Genomic DNA, 17,152 nt, shown 5'->3' with positions numbered 1-17,152 from the left:
CTGCTCTTCTAATTTCCTTTTTATGCTCCCCCCTACACATTCTATATTCTTCTAAGGCTTCTGCTGTTTTGAGCCCTTGGTATCTGCCATAAGCCTCCCTTTTTCTCTTTATCCAATCCTGTATATCCCTCAACATCCAGGGATCCCTGGATTTGTTTGTCCCGCCCTTTGTCTTTACTGGAATATGTTGGCCCTGTACTCTCCCTATTTCCTTCTTGAATGAGTCCCACTGCTCTGATGCAGATTTACCTAAAAGTAACTGCTCCCAGTCCACTCTGGCCAAATCATATCTGATCTTATTAAAATCAGTCTTCCCCCATTTAAGAACTCTGATTTATGGCCCATCCCTTGTCCTTTTCCATAACAACCTTGAATCTAACAGGGTTATGATCACTGTCTGCAAAATGCTCCCCCACTGATACCTCTACCACTTGACCGGCTTCATTCCCTAAAATTAAGTCCAGGACCCCCCCCCAACCCCCTCTTGTAGGACCTTCTACGTACTGGCTTAAAAGCTCTCCTAGAAGCAACTTAAGAATTCCACTCCCTCTAAACATATCACACTATGACTAATCCAGTTAATGTTGGGGAAGTTGAAATCCCCCACTATTACTACCCTATTATTTTTACACTTCTCTGAAATTTGCCTACATATCTGCTCTTCTATTTCTCGCTGACTGTTTGGGGGCCTATAGTACACTCCCAGCAATGTGATTGCTCTTTTTTTGTTTTTAAGTTCTATCCATATGGCTTCATTTGAGGCACCTTCTAAGATCTCATCCCTCCTTACTGCTGTAATTGATTCCTTGATCAATAGTGTGATACCCTTTCTTCTTTTACCTCCTTCTCTGTCTCACCTGAAGAATCTATATCCTGGAATATTGAGCTGCCAATCCTGCCCCTCTCTCAACCATGTCTCTGTGACAGCAATTACATCATACTTCCATGTGTTAATTTGTGCCCTTAACTCATCTGCCATATTTGTCAGACTCCTTGCATTAAAATAAATACCATCTAAACTTTACAAGCTCTCTTATGCCTTAACTGGTCTATAATTTCTATGCCTTCCAGACTCACTTGCTATTTCTTCTAATTTTGGCTGTGCATCTTCCCCTGTTGAACCTCTTCTCAGGATCCTATCCTCCCGCCAAGTTAGTTTAAAGCCTTCCCAACAACACCAGCAAACCTCCCCGCAAGGATGTTGGTCCCATTCCAGTTCAGGTGTAACCTGCCCGCCTTGTACAGGTCCCATCGCCCCCAGAATCGGTCCCAATGTCTCAGAAATCTAAAGCCCTCCCTCCTGCACCACCTCTCCAGCCACGCATTCATCTGGACTAACCTCCTATTTCTATACTCACTAGCGTGTGGCACCAGAAGTAATCCAGTAATCCCAATTCCTGTTCTCTTGAGGCGTGTAATGAGGTTCTTCCTCGACTACCCATCTGAACCGACCATATCTGGATTACTACCTTTGAGGTCCTGTTTCTTCATCTTTTTCCTAGCTCCCTAAATTCTGCTTGCAGGACCTCATCCCTCTTTCTACCTATGTGGTTGGCACCAATATGTACCATGGTCTCTGTCTGTTTGCCCTCCCCCTTTAGAATGCCCTGCAGCTGTTCTGTGACATCCTTGACCCTGGCACCAGGGAGGCAACATACCACCCTGAAGTCACGTCTACGGCCGCAGAAATGCCTGTCTGTCCCCCTTACTATCGAGTCTCCTACCACTATTGCTTTTCCCCTCTTTTTCCTCCCCCTCTGTATAGCTGAGCCACTCACAGTGCCATGAGCGTGGCTGCACTCCCCAGAGGAACCGTCACTCTCACCATTTTCCAACACAGAAAAACGGTTCTCAAGCGAGATGCACCCTGGGGATTACCTGACTACCTACCTGACACTTTCCCCCCATTTGTCCAGATCCTAAGTGGTTAGAGATTTACATGCTTGGTGTTAAAATGAAATGGAATAAAAGGTTTGCAGTTGATCAGATATTTTACAATTACATGGGGAGTCATGATGTTTTATTTAACTGTCAGGCATGATATAAACATCATCCTCTGGATCAGCATTGGACCCTGTGTAGTTACAATATACAGGCTGCTCATTTATGTAAATATCACAGGCTGGCGTGCTCTCCAGATAGTATGTATCATCCGAGGTCTTCTGGTTCCTGGAAGAAAAGAAGCAGCAACAAAAACACCATTAGAAAGAGAACAGGTAGTTCAGCAAAACCCGTGTCTTTCCTCATTCCACCCATTCTCCAAAATCCCAATTCCTTTTACCTGAGCTGCCATGGAAGAGACAATGACATTTGCTGTTTTCTTGAGGGGTATAATGAGGTTCTTCCTCGACTACCCATCTGAACCGGCCCTATCTGAATTGTTCTCCCTGGATGGGTGAGAGAGGGGTATATCTGCTCTGGCCTCACATACTCTGGGAATTGGTTAAAAAGCTCCAAACTCATTACACTGAGAATGTCTGCCAACTGATTTGGAATGGGAATGACTACAGCAACGGAAGGAGAAGAATAGACTGACTGTCCGGGAATTGACAGGAAAAAGTACCCAATGCCCTCCAGGAATGACAGTGTGAGAGATGGATGCGGCACCTAGTCACTCCACTGGGTACCCATCCATCAATGGTGAGCAGGGATGGGGGGGGTGGGGGTGGGGGGGAGGGGGGTTGGGGTGTGGGGGTGGGGTTTGGGAGAGTTGGGGGGTGGGGATTGGGGTTGGGGTTTGGGGGAGGGGGGGTTGAGGGTGTGTGGGGACAGGGGTGGGGGGTTGGGAGTGTGGGGTGAGGGCATGGGGGTGGGGTTTGGGGGTGGAGGGCACTCACAAGCTGAATTTTAAGGCACTGTATACACAAGAGGGGTTCTCACAGGTGATATCACTTCTGTTGAAACATGTTCTATGTTCAAATTGTGCAAACATGAGCACCAGTTAAAGACGTGATGATGTTTCATGGCCTGATTGTGCTTTATGTTACTCATAGATGTTGGGCACGGGAGTGGCTTGTGACAGACAAGGAAGGGCTTCAAACTTTATCTCGTCACTCTGTGGGATGCTGCCTGCAGACAGCCCGCCTCTCCCTCTGGCCGTCTCCTCCTCAGAGGAGGAGGTCGACGTGGTGTCTCAATCTGCTGCCCACAGCCGCATCAAACTGGTCACTGACGCTCTGCTCAGATGTCCCTCCACCTGAGTAGACAATTCTCATTTCCTGGAATACAGATGGCACAGGACGGTGCCCTGAAGGGTGCGCTTGGCAGAAAGCCTCGAAGAAACCTTGTAAGCCAAAGAGTCCTCCAGAAAACACAGAAAATGCAACAAACTATCAGAAAAGAACCGACAACCAACTCTCACCTAAATTCCTACCTACTCAGGGCCGTGGCTCTGGTTGCCTTTTATCCCGCCCTGGATCGAGTTTGCATGAGAAATGGGGATGGCTGCCTACCCCTGCACCAACCACAAAATCGCACGGGCCAAAAAACGTTCTAAACAATTGCCCTTTTAGCCGTCGGCAGCCGCGTGCCTGCTGATTGTAATACGGTGCGATGGTGTGATGAGGTCGGGACGCGCAGTCGACATTTTGTCGCACAATTGGGCCACGTAAAATTCTGTCCTATGTTTCATGCAAAAAAGGGTGGAGAGAGAGTAGGCTCAAAGACAAGAACTGATTTCAATTTTTCATCTCCCATTTATGAGCGATTCATTCATCACCCATTTAATTTAGTGAGACACAGATTAAGTAATTAGTTCAGCAACCAGCACTTCCCAAAACCCCAGTTCCATTTATTCATTCCCAGTCTCTGCCTGTCTGGCTCCATTTGTTTTGCCAATACCAACAATTTGATTCAAAGTTGAATTCATTCTTAAGATATTTAAAAAGTTACAGAGTTTTTTTCAAACATGTTCACAGTCAGTGACCTCAACATTCTGTTTATATGTTTTGCATGTGCATAGTTACTGAGGTAAATATATTTACACACTCACAGTTACCCGTGTGTGAATGTATTTACACACTCGCAGTTACTGATGCGTGAATGTATTTACACACCCACAGTTACCCGTGTGTGAATGTATTTACACACCCACAGTTACTCGTGCGTGAATGTATTTACACACTCGGAGTTATTGGTGTATTGCTGAAAAAAGAGACATGTCAGAGCTTTTCATCTTGCACTCATCAGGACACTTGCAAGAATACCAATATAAGAGGGAAAACAACAATTTATACTGTATGTGAAGAGAGTGCTGATTGGTTGGCAAGTGGAGGATGCACCACTGATGCTGACTGATAGTTAACTGCCAAGCATTGGCTGTCCATCCCAAATACGGCTGGATAGTATCAATCAGCATGTATCAGCTGCTGTTTGCAACGGGCGGGTACGGACCGAACCCAACTAGCCCGTGCTTATAAAACTCAAAACACCGTGCCCAACATTTGATGTGATTCCACGATTTGCTAATAATCCTCAATGTGCTAAGAATTACGCTGATCACCAATTTAAGATTGTCAGTCGGGCTCAGTGTGGCACACTTGCATGTACTGGAAGCTACATAGAACCATGGAACCATAGAAAAGTTTGGCACAGAAAGAGGCCATTCAGCCCATGTGCTGACCAGAAAAAGATGAAAAAAAAACTAGCCGCTCATTTTAATCCCACTTTCCAGCCCCTGGTCCATAGCTTTGCAGGTTACAGTGCTTCAGATGCAGATCCAGGTGCCTTTTAAATGAGTTGAGTGTTTCAGCCTCAACCTCAAACTTAGGCAGTGAATCCCAGACACCCTCCCTCTGGGTGAAAAAGCTTTTCCTCATGTCCCCTCTAATCCTACCAATCACCTTAAATCTGTGCCCCCTCATAATTGACCCCTCAGCTAGGGGAAACAAGTCTTTGTGTCTACCCTATCTAATTTTGTGCACCTCAATTAGGTCATCCCTCAGCCTCCTCTGTTCTAAGAAAACAACCCCAGCCTATCCAATCTCTCCTCATTGCTGCAATTTTCAAGCCCTGGCAGCTTTCTTGTAAATCTCCTCTGTACTCACTCCAGAATAATTATGCCCTTCCTGTAATGTGGTGACCAGAACTGTACACAAAATTCCAGCTGTGGCCTAACCAGCATTTTATACACTTCCATCATTACATCCCTGCTTTTGTATTCAATACCTGGTCCAATAAAATAAAGTATTTCATATTCCTTCTTTCCCACCTTATCCACCTGTCCTGCCACCCTCAGGGACCTGTGGACATGCACTCCAAGGTCTCTCACTTCCTCAACCCCTCTCAATATCCTCCCATTTACAGTGCATTCCCTTGCTTTGTTTGCCCTCCCCAAATGCATTACCTCACACTTTTCTGGATTGAATTCCATTTGCCACTTTTCTGACCACTGAACCAAACCATTGATATCATTCTGGAGTCGACAGCTATCCTCTTCACTATCAACTACACAGTCAATTTTTGTGTCATCTGCAAATTTCCCAATCATGCCTCCCACATTTATGTCCAAATCGTTAATATATACAACAAACAGCAAGGGCCCCAACACTGAGCACTGTGGAACACCACTGGAAACTGTGCGCAAAAACATCCATTGACTTTGTTTCCTGTCACTGAGCCAATTTTGGATCCAACTTGACACCCTCCCCTGTATCCCATGGGATCTCACTTTTCTGACCGGTCAGCCAAGTGGGATCTTGTCAAATTCCTTACTGAAATCCATGTGGCCAACATGCACTACCCTCATCAATCCTCCTTGTTCCTCAAAAGATTCCAGTAAGTTAGTAAGACACGATCTTCCCCTAATAAAACCATGTTGACTCTCCCTGATCAACCTGTGCCTTTCTAAGTGACAGTTTCTCCTGTCTGTCAGAATTGATTTCTATAATTTGTCCACCACCAAAGTCAGTCTGACCGGCCTATAATTTTCTGGCCTATCCCTTGCGCCCTTTTTAAATAATGGTACAACATTTACAGACCTCCAGTCTTCTAGGACCTCGCCTGTATCTAGTGAGGATCAGAAAATGATCCTCAGAGCATCTGCTATTCCCTCCCTGCCTTCTTTTAACAGCCTGGGATACAGTAAATACAGCCCTGATGATTTATCCATCTTCAGGGATGTCAGTCCCTCCAGTACTTCCTCTCTCACTATGATTATTGTATCTAATATTTCACATTTCTCCTCTTTAACTAGAACGTCTGCATCACCCCTCTCCTTAGTGAAGACAAAGGCAATGTACTCATTGAGAACCCTGCCCACATCTTCTGCATCAACCCTCATGTTATCATGTACATCTCTGATAGGCCTACCCTTTCCTTAGTTATTCTCTTGCTCTTAATGTACTGGTAAAACATCTTAGGATTTTCTTTGATTTTACCTGCCAATGTTTTTTCATATCCTCTCTTTGCTTTCCTAATTTCCATTTTTACTTCACCCCTGTAATTACTATACTCCTCTAGGCTTTCTATGGCATTAAGTCTTTTGTGACTGTCATCAGCTTTCTTTTTCTGCTTTATCTTGGCCTGTATGCTTCTGGATTACCAGGGAGCTTTAGATTTGGCAGTACCACCCTTTTTCTTTGTGGGGACATGTCTACACTGTGCCCGTAGAATCTCGCCTTTGAATACCTCCCACTGATTTGACGCTGTTTTCCCTTCTAATAGCTGTATCCAGTCCACTCTCGCCAGCTCACCTCTCAGCTTTGTAAAATTTGTCTTCCCTCAATTTAGAACTTTTAGCCCTGTTCTATTTTTGTCCTTTTCCATAATGATGCTAAATCTAACTGTATTATGGTCACTATCTCCAAAATAGTCCCCACTGTTACTTCATCCACTTGCCCAGCCTCATTTCTTCAGACTAAATCTAGAATTGCACCCCCTCTTGTTGGGCTTGTTACATGCTGGCTAAAAAAAGTTCTCTTGAATGCAGTTCAAAAATGTTGTGCCCTCTGTGCCAGTTACACTGCTCGTATCCCAATTGATATTAAGATAGCTGAAGTCCCGGACGAGTACTGTCCTATTATTGTTGCACTCAGAAATCTGTCTACGTATTTGTTCTTCTAACTCCCTCCACTATTTGGGAATCTATAATACACTCCTAGCAATGTGGCTGCCCCTTTTTCATTTCTGAGCTCAACCCATATGGTCTCATTTGATGCTTCATTTAGTATATCATCCCTCCTCGCAGCTGTACTTAATTCTTTAACCAATAATGTTACACCCCCACCTTTTTTATCTCCCTGCTTAAACTGTCTGAAAACTCTATATCCAGGGATGTTGAGCTGCCATTTTTGCCCCTCCCTAAGCCAAGTTTCTGTTATAGTGATGATATCATGCTGCCATGTGTCTGTGCCCTCAGCTCATCGACTTTCTTTATTATGCTCCTTGCATTTACATATTTACCTTTCAACACTGCCAAATTCCTGTGCTGCTTCTGTCTTTCAGAGTCACTCACTAATGCTCCATCTCCTGTTCCCTGCTCTGAATTTGCCCTCAGGTTCCCATCCCCTGCCAATCTAGTTTAAAACCCTCCCAACAGCACTAGCAAATCTCCCTGCGAGGATATTCATCACATTCCTGTTCAGGTGTAGACCATCCAGCTTGTACAGGTCCCACCTTCCCCAGAACTGGTCCCAATGCCCCAGAAATCTGATGCCCTCCCTCCTACCCCAGCTTTCCAGTCACGTGTTCGATTGCTCAATTCTCCTACTTCTATACTCGCTTGCACGTGGGACTGGGAGTAATCCTGCGATTACTGCTTTACAGGTCCTGCTTTTCAATCTTCTTCCTATTTCCCTAAAGTCTGCTTTCAGGACCTCATCCCCTTTCCTACCCAAGTCATTGGTGCCAAATGGACCACGACCTCTAGCTGATTACCCTCCCCCAGAAGCATGTCCTGCAGCCATTCAGTGACATCCTTGACCCTGGTACCAGGGAGGCAACATACCATCCTGGAGTCACATCTACGGCCACAGAAACACTTGTCTGTTCCCCTGGCCAATGAATCCCCTATCACTATAGCTCTTCCTTTCTTCTTCTTACTAGATACTCACCAGATACTCACCAAACAGCTAGCTTCTTCTCCAACCAATCAAATTGCTTCTTTCCTGTGATGTCAGAAATTGTCTTTTTTTCCGCTCTCCTTTCGAACTCAGTGTGGGCCGGTTCTGAGCAGCTGACAGGTCGGCCTCTCCGACTACACTTCCCCAAGATGAGTGATGTAGGCCACACTCCCCAGGTTGTATTTATTCTCTTTCTGCTCCATGTATTTCCCACAGGTCCGCCTCTCCGACTGCTCTTCCGAAGCGCTGTTCTTTGCAGACAGAAAGAACATGTACATACATTGCGCCTGTTTCAGCTAAACAAAATAAGTTACAGCCATTTGCTGACTTATTCCTCAGGGTAATGCCTTGAACAATCGGGATCAAGCAATCCCCCAGTCCTTTCTCCTTCTCTCTACCTCTACACAATTATTGAAGAATTAAGAGAAAGCAACGAAAAGAGTGCACAATATTTTTAGTTTAAATTTCAAGCAATGCTTGGTGGTTAACTGTCAGCCACCATCAGTGATGCATTCTCCATGGCGACAGCACACTCTTCCCATACAGTATAAATTGTTGTTTTCCCCCTTATATTGGTATTCTTGTGGGTGTCCTGGTGACGCAAGACGAAATACTTAAACGTGTCTCTTTTCAGCAACACTCAAGTTCTGCGCTACCAAATGACTATTTATACACAGATAAATGTCATGAACAGGTGCAGAAAATCGTCAGTTATTGATGTGTAAATATATTTACACACCAGTAACTGTAAGAATGTGTAAATATATATACTCTTACAGTTACTGGTGTGTAAATATATTTACGCACTTGCAGTTACTGATATAGAAATATATTTACACGCTCAAAGCCACTATTGTGAAAATGAATTTCACCCTTATAATCACTGATATGTATATATGTCTGCACATTTCCTGTTACCATTGTGTAGATATATTTACACAACTACAGTTCCTATAATTTAACTGCATTGGCACACAGTTACTTGTGCAGATGGATATGCACATTTGTAGTTACTACGGTGCTGGTGCATTTACACTTTTATGCACATTTGACTCCACTTTACCTGTCACATCTTCTTTGTGCTCCATCTGATTCACCCATGAGCACGTTCTCATAATCCTTGTGAGCCTCCGGCTGCTGCTTCACTTCTCTAGAACGTTCTGTACCAGCCGTCACTGCTGCTGCATCTTTCCAGTTTGTTGTGCTCGTGTATCTTTGCTGTCCATGATCTGATGTGGAAACTGAATGGTGTTTGTTTGGGGAAACGTCGCTGCTGTTGAGTTTGGAGCGCTGTTTCATCAGCACAAAAACAGATATTCCAACAATGACAGCAATGAGCAATGGAACAAGGACATAGACAGGGATGAGACTCAGCCTCTCACACTCAGCAGGATAGAAACTGCTCACATTTAACACACTGGAGTTATTTGTGCAATTTAGATTGTCGAGGAAACTCTGTGTGCAGTTCACTGCCTTATTGCAATTGTGCATCAGATCTCTCAAAACATCACAGGAACAATCAAAGATAACATGTACTGCCTGAATGATGCTCAGGGAAATGGATGTTATAGGGTTTCCCTTTACATTCAATACTTTTAAATTTGTGAAATTTTGGAGGAGATTCAGTGAAAGATGTCGAAGTTCGTTATTCATGAGGTCCAGTTCCTCCAGATTTGAATTCTGTGAAATGTTCTCAATGAGGGAAATTCTGCAGTTAGCCAGTGACAGGAATCTCACACCCTCAAGCTTTAACTTGTTCCAATCCAGGCACTCCAAGGAACAGTTGCGAGCAGTGCCTTTGTTGTCTTGCCTGGATATTGCTGTACTTTCACACTGTGAACCCACTGTCCACTCTATAGGAAGCAAGATGATAATCACTCCAAGTATCTTCATCCTGTGGGGATGAGAAGAGGAGAAGCTTTCTGTTATAAAACTTGAATCTGCACCAAATGTTCCCTCACCTGTATTTGGAGCTCACCTCACCTATAATAAAGAATATCTGCTTTAATGCCCTATTACTTGTCAAATAATTGCATGACTTAGAGGTGTAACAACAAGAGCCCTTGTTGGGTGTACTAGATACTGCAATATCACACTTCAGTTCCCTCTTCAGTCAGTGGACTGCTCAGCGCCAACTTGGAAACAACAGCTTGCATTCATATATCACTTTTAACAAAATAAAAAATGGAGCAAACAGGGCCTCAGTTTAACATTCCATTTGAAAGACAGAACCTCATACAGTGCAGCACTCCCTCAGTACTGACCCTCCGATAGTGCAGCTCTCCCTCAGTACTGACCCTCCGATAGTGCAGCTCTCCCTCAGTACTGACCCTCGGACAGTGCAGCACTCCCTCAGTACTGACCCTCCGATAGTGCAGCTCTCCCTCAGTACTGAACCTCCAACAGTGCAGCTCTCCCTCAGTACTGACCCTCGGACAGTGCAGCACTCCCTCAGTACTGACCCTCCGATAGTGCAGCTCTCCCTCAGTACTGAACCTCCAACAGTGCAGCTCTCCCTCAGTACTGAACCTCCAACAGTGCAGCACTCCCTCAGTACTGACCCTCCGACATTGCAGCTCTCCCTCAGTATTGACCCTCCGTCACTGCAACACTCCCTCGGTACTGACCCTCTGACAGTGCAGCACTCCCTCAAAACTGACCCCCAGACAGTGCAGCTCTCCCTCAGTACTGACCCTCCGACAGTGCAGCTCTCCCTCAGTACTGACCCTCTGAAAGTGCAGCTCTCCCTCAGTACTGACCCTCTGACAGTGCAGCACTCCCTCAGTACTGACCCTCTGACAGTGCAGCGCTCCCTCAGTACTGACCATCCGACAGTGCAGCACTCCCTCAGTACTGACCCTCCGACAGTGCAGCACTCCCTCAGCACTGACCCTCCGACAGTGCAGCACTCCCTCAGTACTGACCCTCCGACAGTGCAGCACTCCCTCAGTACTGACCCTCCGACAGTGCAGCTCTCCCTCAGTACTGACCCTCCGACAGTGCAGCACTCCCTCAGTACTGACCCTCCGACAGTGCAGCACTCCCTCAGTACTGACCCTCCGACAGTGCAGCACTCCCTCAGTACTGACCCTCCGACAGTGCAGCACTCCCTCAGTACTGACCCTCCGACAGTGCGGCTCTCCCTCAGTACTGACCCTCCGACAGTGCAGCACTCCCTCAGTACTGACCCTCTGACAGTGCAGCACTCCCTCAGTACTGACCCTCTGACAGTGCGGCACTCCCTCAGTACTGACCCTCCGACAGTGCGGCACTCCCTCAGTACTGACTCAGGGAGCGCCAGCCTGGTCTTGGGTCTCATAGGCACGAGTGCTACCAACTGAGCCATGGCACAATCATGAATCAGTCAGGTTTTCATGACAATCTAATAACTTTCTAGCCGCCTGTTGTAAACCAGTGAGCAAGCTGTCCAGAGAATTGTAACCAGGCTCAATGATTGCACTCAGTCACTGTCAGAGGCTGGGAAAGACACTGCGATAAAGAAAAGAGTACAAATGGAGGCTGAATATTCTTGAAGAAGAAAGGGGAAATGGCAACTCATAAATTATAAAATAATTGTAGGGAATAGCTACAGGCACCACCCCTGATAAATGGAAATGTAGAATATTAGCCTTACCCGGCCATAGATGATTCCAACAAAACGTCTGGTCTCTTTCTCAAAAAGAATTAGTCCGAGTTTTTGAACAAATTCAATTTTGTTGCTGAAAAAAGGGAAATTGACTAAAGGAAATGTTGCACTCAGGAAACTGTGGCTGATTTCACAAATTCCAGCTGCTCCTGTCATCAATTTCAAGAACTGAAGTTTCTGTTAAATTTATCATTGAACTTTTCTGGGTACGGAACTGAAACTGTTATAAAAATACCAGTTCCCCACGAACATGATGGAACTAAATAGGGAGGGCAGGGTGCAGAAGCATGTATACTTATCTCAGATGGCAACTCTATTCTTCACATCATATTGGAAAATGGTCAATCTTTCATGTTAGAATCAACATTTTTTCTCACTAACAAATGATCCACAGCTGAACGGACTGAGCTCAAGGGCCTGTGACATTATAGACAGTGAGGGACAGGCTCTGACCATGAGACAAAGGGCGGAATTGTCCCAGGTTTGCACTAAGCACGGTAGCGGGCAGGTAAAATGATGTTTTGTGTGATGGTGGGTTTTCTTGCCATATCGTCCCAAACCCGCCACTTTATTTATGGACTCTCAGGAAACACGCTGTTTCCATGGCGGGCGGGTTCTCATTTGCCCGCCTGCCATCATCTGCCATCACTTCATCACGCCAGGTGCCATGTTTAAAGTCCAGCCACAAGCACACATCTCAGTGCTTCCAGACCACCACTGCAGCATGGAAGACATGGCCCTGAAACTGAAGAAGACGGCAGCCCCCAGGTTCAGTGACATGTCCCAAGAGCGCCTTTTGGATGCTGTGGAGGCCTGTGGGATGTCCTCTAACCCCCCTCTGGCCATAGGATGGGCAGAGTCTTCACCAGCCAGGCTTGGGAGGCGGTCAGCGCCAACGCCCTTCAAAAGAGGACAGCCAACCAATGCCGCAAGAGGATGAATGATCTCCTCCGTTCCATAAGGGTTAAGTCACTCTTCTCATCACTCCCAACTCTCACACTATCAAACCCATCACACATCCACAGGGTCCTCACTCACTGCCAGTGCAAGGGACACCACCATTCACTCTCTAACGCTCACCGTCATTGTCCTCATCCCGTCCATAGGACAGCTCACCACCCACACAGGCCAGGCATACTTATCATCTGGTCTGGCAGGCATCCTGATACACTCCGCCCCATCTCTATCCATGCAGGATGAACTGGCTCACAACAGGAGGGAAAGGTCGCAGACAGGTGGAGGGATGCCCAAAATCAAGGTCCTCATGGACTTTGAAACCAGAGCCATCCAGCTGGCCGATGATGACCGGGACCAGTCCTGTGCTGACGGTGAGGTCGGCGCTGCTCTACCAAGTGAGGATCCAGCAGTGCAACATCCATCAGACAACCATGTGTGAGTGACGTGTCCTCTTTCACAGCCACTGCACCAATTATTTCTCCTTGCTTTCGCAGGCACATCTGCCAAACAGCCGACAGGGTCCATGACCCAGGGCCTCCAATCAAGCCCCGAACACATCTCGGAAGAGGAATCTGAAGGCACCCTCCCTGAAGTCCCATCACAGCGCTCACTCACACCCTCCACCAGTGCAGAGACACACACCTCGGTGGGACCTAGCTTTAGAGTAGCCTCGGGTCACAGTCTGGTGAGCAGATCGCACTTTCTGGTCCACAGCAGGCGGACACAGGGACTTCCCAGGTCCCCAGCATTCGGAGGACTGCTGGAGGCCAGAACATTGCTGAGTCTAGGTTAGATGATGAGCCTCTGGACTCGGTCATGTCACAGTTGTTGGAGCTGCAAAGGCAAGCTCGGGAACATCAGGAAGGGATGTCCGATGCACTCCTCAGATTGCAAGGCACAATGGAGGAGTCCGTCCGTCTTCAGGCTGAGGTGATAGCGCCGGCATTGCAACACACCGAGGTCAGCACTGGTGGGATGGCGGCCGCTATGGAGACCTTGGACCAGGACGTCGCTCCTGCACTGCTGCACGGGCTCAACTCCATCGCTGATGCCATAGTTGGCCTTCAACAGTGTGTACATGAGAGGGGTGCTGGGCAGCTCGATCTCACTCCAGCTACCCCTTCCGCTCATGGAGTCAGCCTGGGGCCCTTGGGCACCCATAGGGAGGAGGATCAGCAGGTGCACACTCTGAGGCCATCCACCCAGGTGACTCTCGGAGTGAGCGGCCCATCTGACTCCCCTCTTCTTGTGACCTTCGCAGCTCCAGCTTCACAGTCCGAGGAGGGGGCCATTGCCACACAGCAGGACCCCGAAAGCAGGCCGGGGCCCTCCAAGTCTCGGCCATCCAGAGGACGCCGGCCAAAGTCATCACAGACAGGGTGCCACAGTCAGCAGGCTGCCTCCACCTCCGCTGTGGATGTCCAGAGAGCACCAAGATGTAGCGGCAGGGTTAGGAAAGTTAGGTAAAAGTAGTTGCACAGCCTGGGCACGGGTATTAATCACTTGTACATAATGTTCACTTTTGTCCATAAACTCCTAAGAATGTCTCCCTGTCTGTGACTCCTTGTTCTGATGAGCAGTGTTCCTGTCACTCAGATGTGAAACCTTTCTGCACAAGATAAAGGCAGGTGTCTCAGTCCAGGGCTCCTTCCCTGTGCTCTGTGCAGCCTTCAGACCACAGTGATGGTCTGGCCTCTCACTCCCTGGAGACATTATTGATGCCTGCACCTCAAAGGTGCTTGCTATTGCTGCCAGAATGTTGTGGGCAGGCGCCACAGAGTTCTCTCATTCTCTCTGTGTGCTCTCAGCGCCTTTAAAGTGGGGCTGGCCCCCATCCCTTCAGCATCTGTGACCAGTGACACTGTGCTCCTAAAGGGGTCAAGTGCTGAAGGCGGACAAAGGATCAGGTGCATTAAAAGTTTCATGGCTGCATCTCTATGATATGACCCTGAACTCATAGCGCAAGCGAGCTGCCCTCGTCCAGGCAGGAGTCAGACATTCTCAGAGACTATGTGAAGATCTATGGAGTGTCCCCACTGCATGTCATCATTATTCGCCTGTGGTCGAGCGACTTTTAGGGCCTCCACTGCATCCCCATGGCTGGAGCATTATCACAGAGGGTATTCACGCTGACATAAGCCAGACTGGAGTCAAATGTTCATAGATGCAATGTAAGGATCTATGGGGTCACCTCACACATGTCATCATCATCCTCCACAAATCTAGCAGCTGTGAGGGCCTCCTGAGTGCGCCTGCCTCGTCTAGCCAGTGCGAGGGCCTCATCCCCATCATCATCGCCTCTAATGGCATCCTCTCCCTCATCCCCGTCAGCATCCTCCTCATCGGAGGAGATCTCCAGTTCCTCCATCTCCTCCTCAGCCAGCTCGTCTCCCCATTGGAGCACCAGGTTGTAAAGGGCGCAGCAGACGATAACGATGTATGACAGCAGGACAAATCCAACCCAGCCAATTACCGCCCCATCAGTCTCCTCTCGATCATCAGTAAAGTAATGGAAGGGGTCATCAACAGTGCTGTCAAGCGGCACTTGCTTAGCAATAACCTGCTCACTGATTCCCAGTTTGGGTTCCGTCAGGACCACTCAACTCCTGACCTTATTACGGCCTTAGTTCAAACATGGACAAGAGAGCTGAACTCCCGAGGTGAGGTGAGAGTGACTGCCCTTGAAATCAAGGCAGCAAATGACCGAGTGTGGCATCAAGGAGCCCTAGCAAAACTGGAGTCAATGGGAATCAGCGAAAACTCTCCGCTGGTTGGAGTCGTACCTAGCACCAAGGAAAATGGTTGTGGTTGTTGGAGGCCAGTCATCTCATCTCCAGGACATCACTGCAGGAGTTCCTCAGGGTAGTGTCCTCGGCCCAACCATCTTCAGCTGCTTCATCAATGACCTTCCTTCCATCATTAGGTCAGAAGTGGGGATGTTCACTGATGATTGCACAATGTTCAGCACCATTTGCGAATCCCCTGATACTGAAGCAGTCCATGTCCAAATGCAGCAAGACCAGGACAATATCCAGGTTTGGGCTGACAAGTGGCAAGTAACATTTGCACCACACAAGTGTTAGACAATGCCCATCTCCAACAAGAGAGAATCTAACCATCGCCACTTGACATTCAATGGCATTACCATTGCTGAATCCCCCACTATCAACATCCTGGGGGTTAACATTGACCAGAAACTGAACTGGATTAGCCATATAAATACTGTGGCTACAAGAGCAGGTCAGAGGCTAGGAATTGTGCGACAAGTAACTCACCTCCTGTCTCCCCAAAGCCTGTCCACCATGTACAAGGCACAAGTCAAGAGTGTGATGGAATACTCCCCACTTGCCTGGATGAGTGCAGCTCCCACAACACTCAAGAAGATTGACACCATCCAGGACAAAGCAGCCCACTTGATTGGCACCACATCCACAAACATTCACTCCTTCCTCCGCCAAAGTACAAGAGCAGCAGTGTGTACCATCTACACGATGCACTGCAGGAATTCACCAAAGCTCTTTCCACAGGACCTTCCAAACCCACAACCACTACTATCTAGGATAAGGGCAGCAGATAGATGGGAAAACTACCATCTAGAAGTTCCCCTCCAAGTCACTCACCATCCTGACTTGGAAATATATCGCCGTTCCTCCACTATTGCTGGGTCAAAATCCTGGAACTCCCTCCCTAACAGCACTGTGAGTGTACCTACACCACAGGGACTGCAGCAGTTCAAGAAGGCAACTCACCACCACCTTCTCAAGGGCAACTAGGGATAGGCAATAAATGCTGGCCCAGCCAGCGAAGCCCCCATCCCATGAATCAATTTAAAAAACCCTCTGTGGATTGTATTGCAGGGCTCCACTAGACCGGTCCAGGCATTGAAACCTCATCTTCAGCATCCCGATGGTCTGCTCCACCAAGTTGAGAGCTGCTGCATGAGCCTCATTATAGAGCCGCTCTGCTGCAGTCTGAGGCCGCCACACGGGTGTCATCAGCCACGGCCTCTGCAGGTAGCTCTTGTCCCCAAGGAGCCAACCCTGCAGCCTCTGTGGACCCTGGAAGATGTCAGGGATCTGTGACTGACTGAGGATGTAAGCATCGTGCACACTCCTTGGAAACTGTGCACATACCTGCACGATGTGTTTCTGGTAGTCGCACACCAGCTACACGTTCAGTGAGTGGAACCCCTTGCGTGTGTAGCGAAGGAGATCTGAGCGCCACATGAGTGCAGTCGATGGCACCCTGCACCTGTGGGAAATCCGAGATCTGGGTGAATCCAATTGGTCTTGCATCCTGGCTTTCCTGGTCCCGGGCGAAATGCACAAAGTTGTGTGCCCTCACAAAGATGGCATCTGTGATCTCATGGGTGCCTTTATGGGTAGAGGCTTGTGAGATCCCACAGTGGTCACCTGTGAAGCCCTGAAAGGATCCACTGGTGTAGAAATTGAGCACCACGGTCACTTTAACTGCCACCGGCAGTGGATGC

At 47.7% G+C, this 17,152-nt stretch overlaps 1 protein-coding gene across 1 annotated transcript; it reads right to left on the bottom strand.

Moving 5' to 3' along the window:
• Window positions 1-2,003: 2,003 nt before the first annotated feature.
• Window positions 2,004-11,876, bottom strand: LOC144689038 (uncharacterized). The gene is made up of 3 exons (XM_078556154.1): window positions 11,695-11,876; window positions 9,124-9,954; window positions 2,004-2,169 (listed from the first exon to the last, which is right to left on the bottom strand). The coding sequence occupies exons 1-3, from the start codon at window positions 11,700-11,702 to the stop codon at window positions 2,025-2,027; spliced, it is 984 nt and encodes a 327-aa protein (XP_078412280.1). The 5' UTR covers window positions 11,703-11,876; the 3' UTR covers window positions 2,004-2,024.
• Window positions 11,877-17,152: the final 5,276 nt, after the last annotated feature.

This window comes from Cetorhinus maximus, chromosome 13 (genome assembly GCF_964194155.1).
Source record: "Cetorhinus maximus chromosome 13, sCetMax3.hap1.1, whole genome shotgun sequence".
Lineage (NCBI taxonomy): Eukaryota > Metazoa > Chordata > Chondrichthyes > Lamniformes > Cetorhinidae > Cetorhinus > Cetorhinus maximus.
Note: the sequence above shows the minus strand (reverse complement) of the source record. Positions and strands in the feature narration are given on the sequence as shown.

Excerpts from the sequence above, each read along its gene's own strand:
- LOC144689038 (XM_078556154.1), bottom strand. Across the intron at positions 2,170-9,123 it reads GCACAAAGAAGATGTGACAG|GAACCAGAAGACCTCGGATG; the intron begins GTAAAGTGGAGT and ends CTTTTCTTCCAG.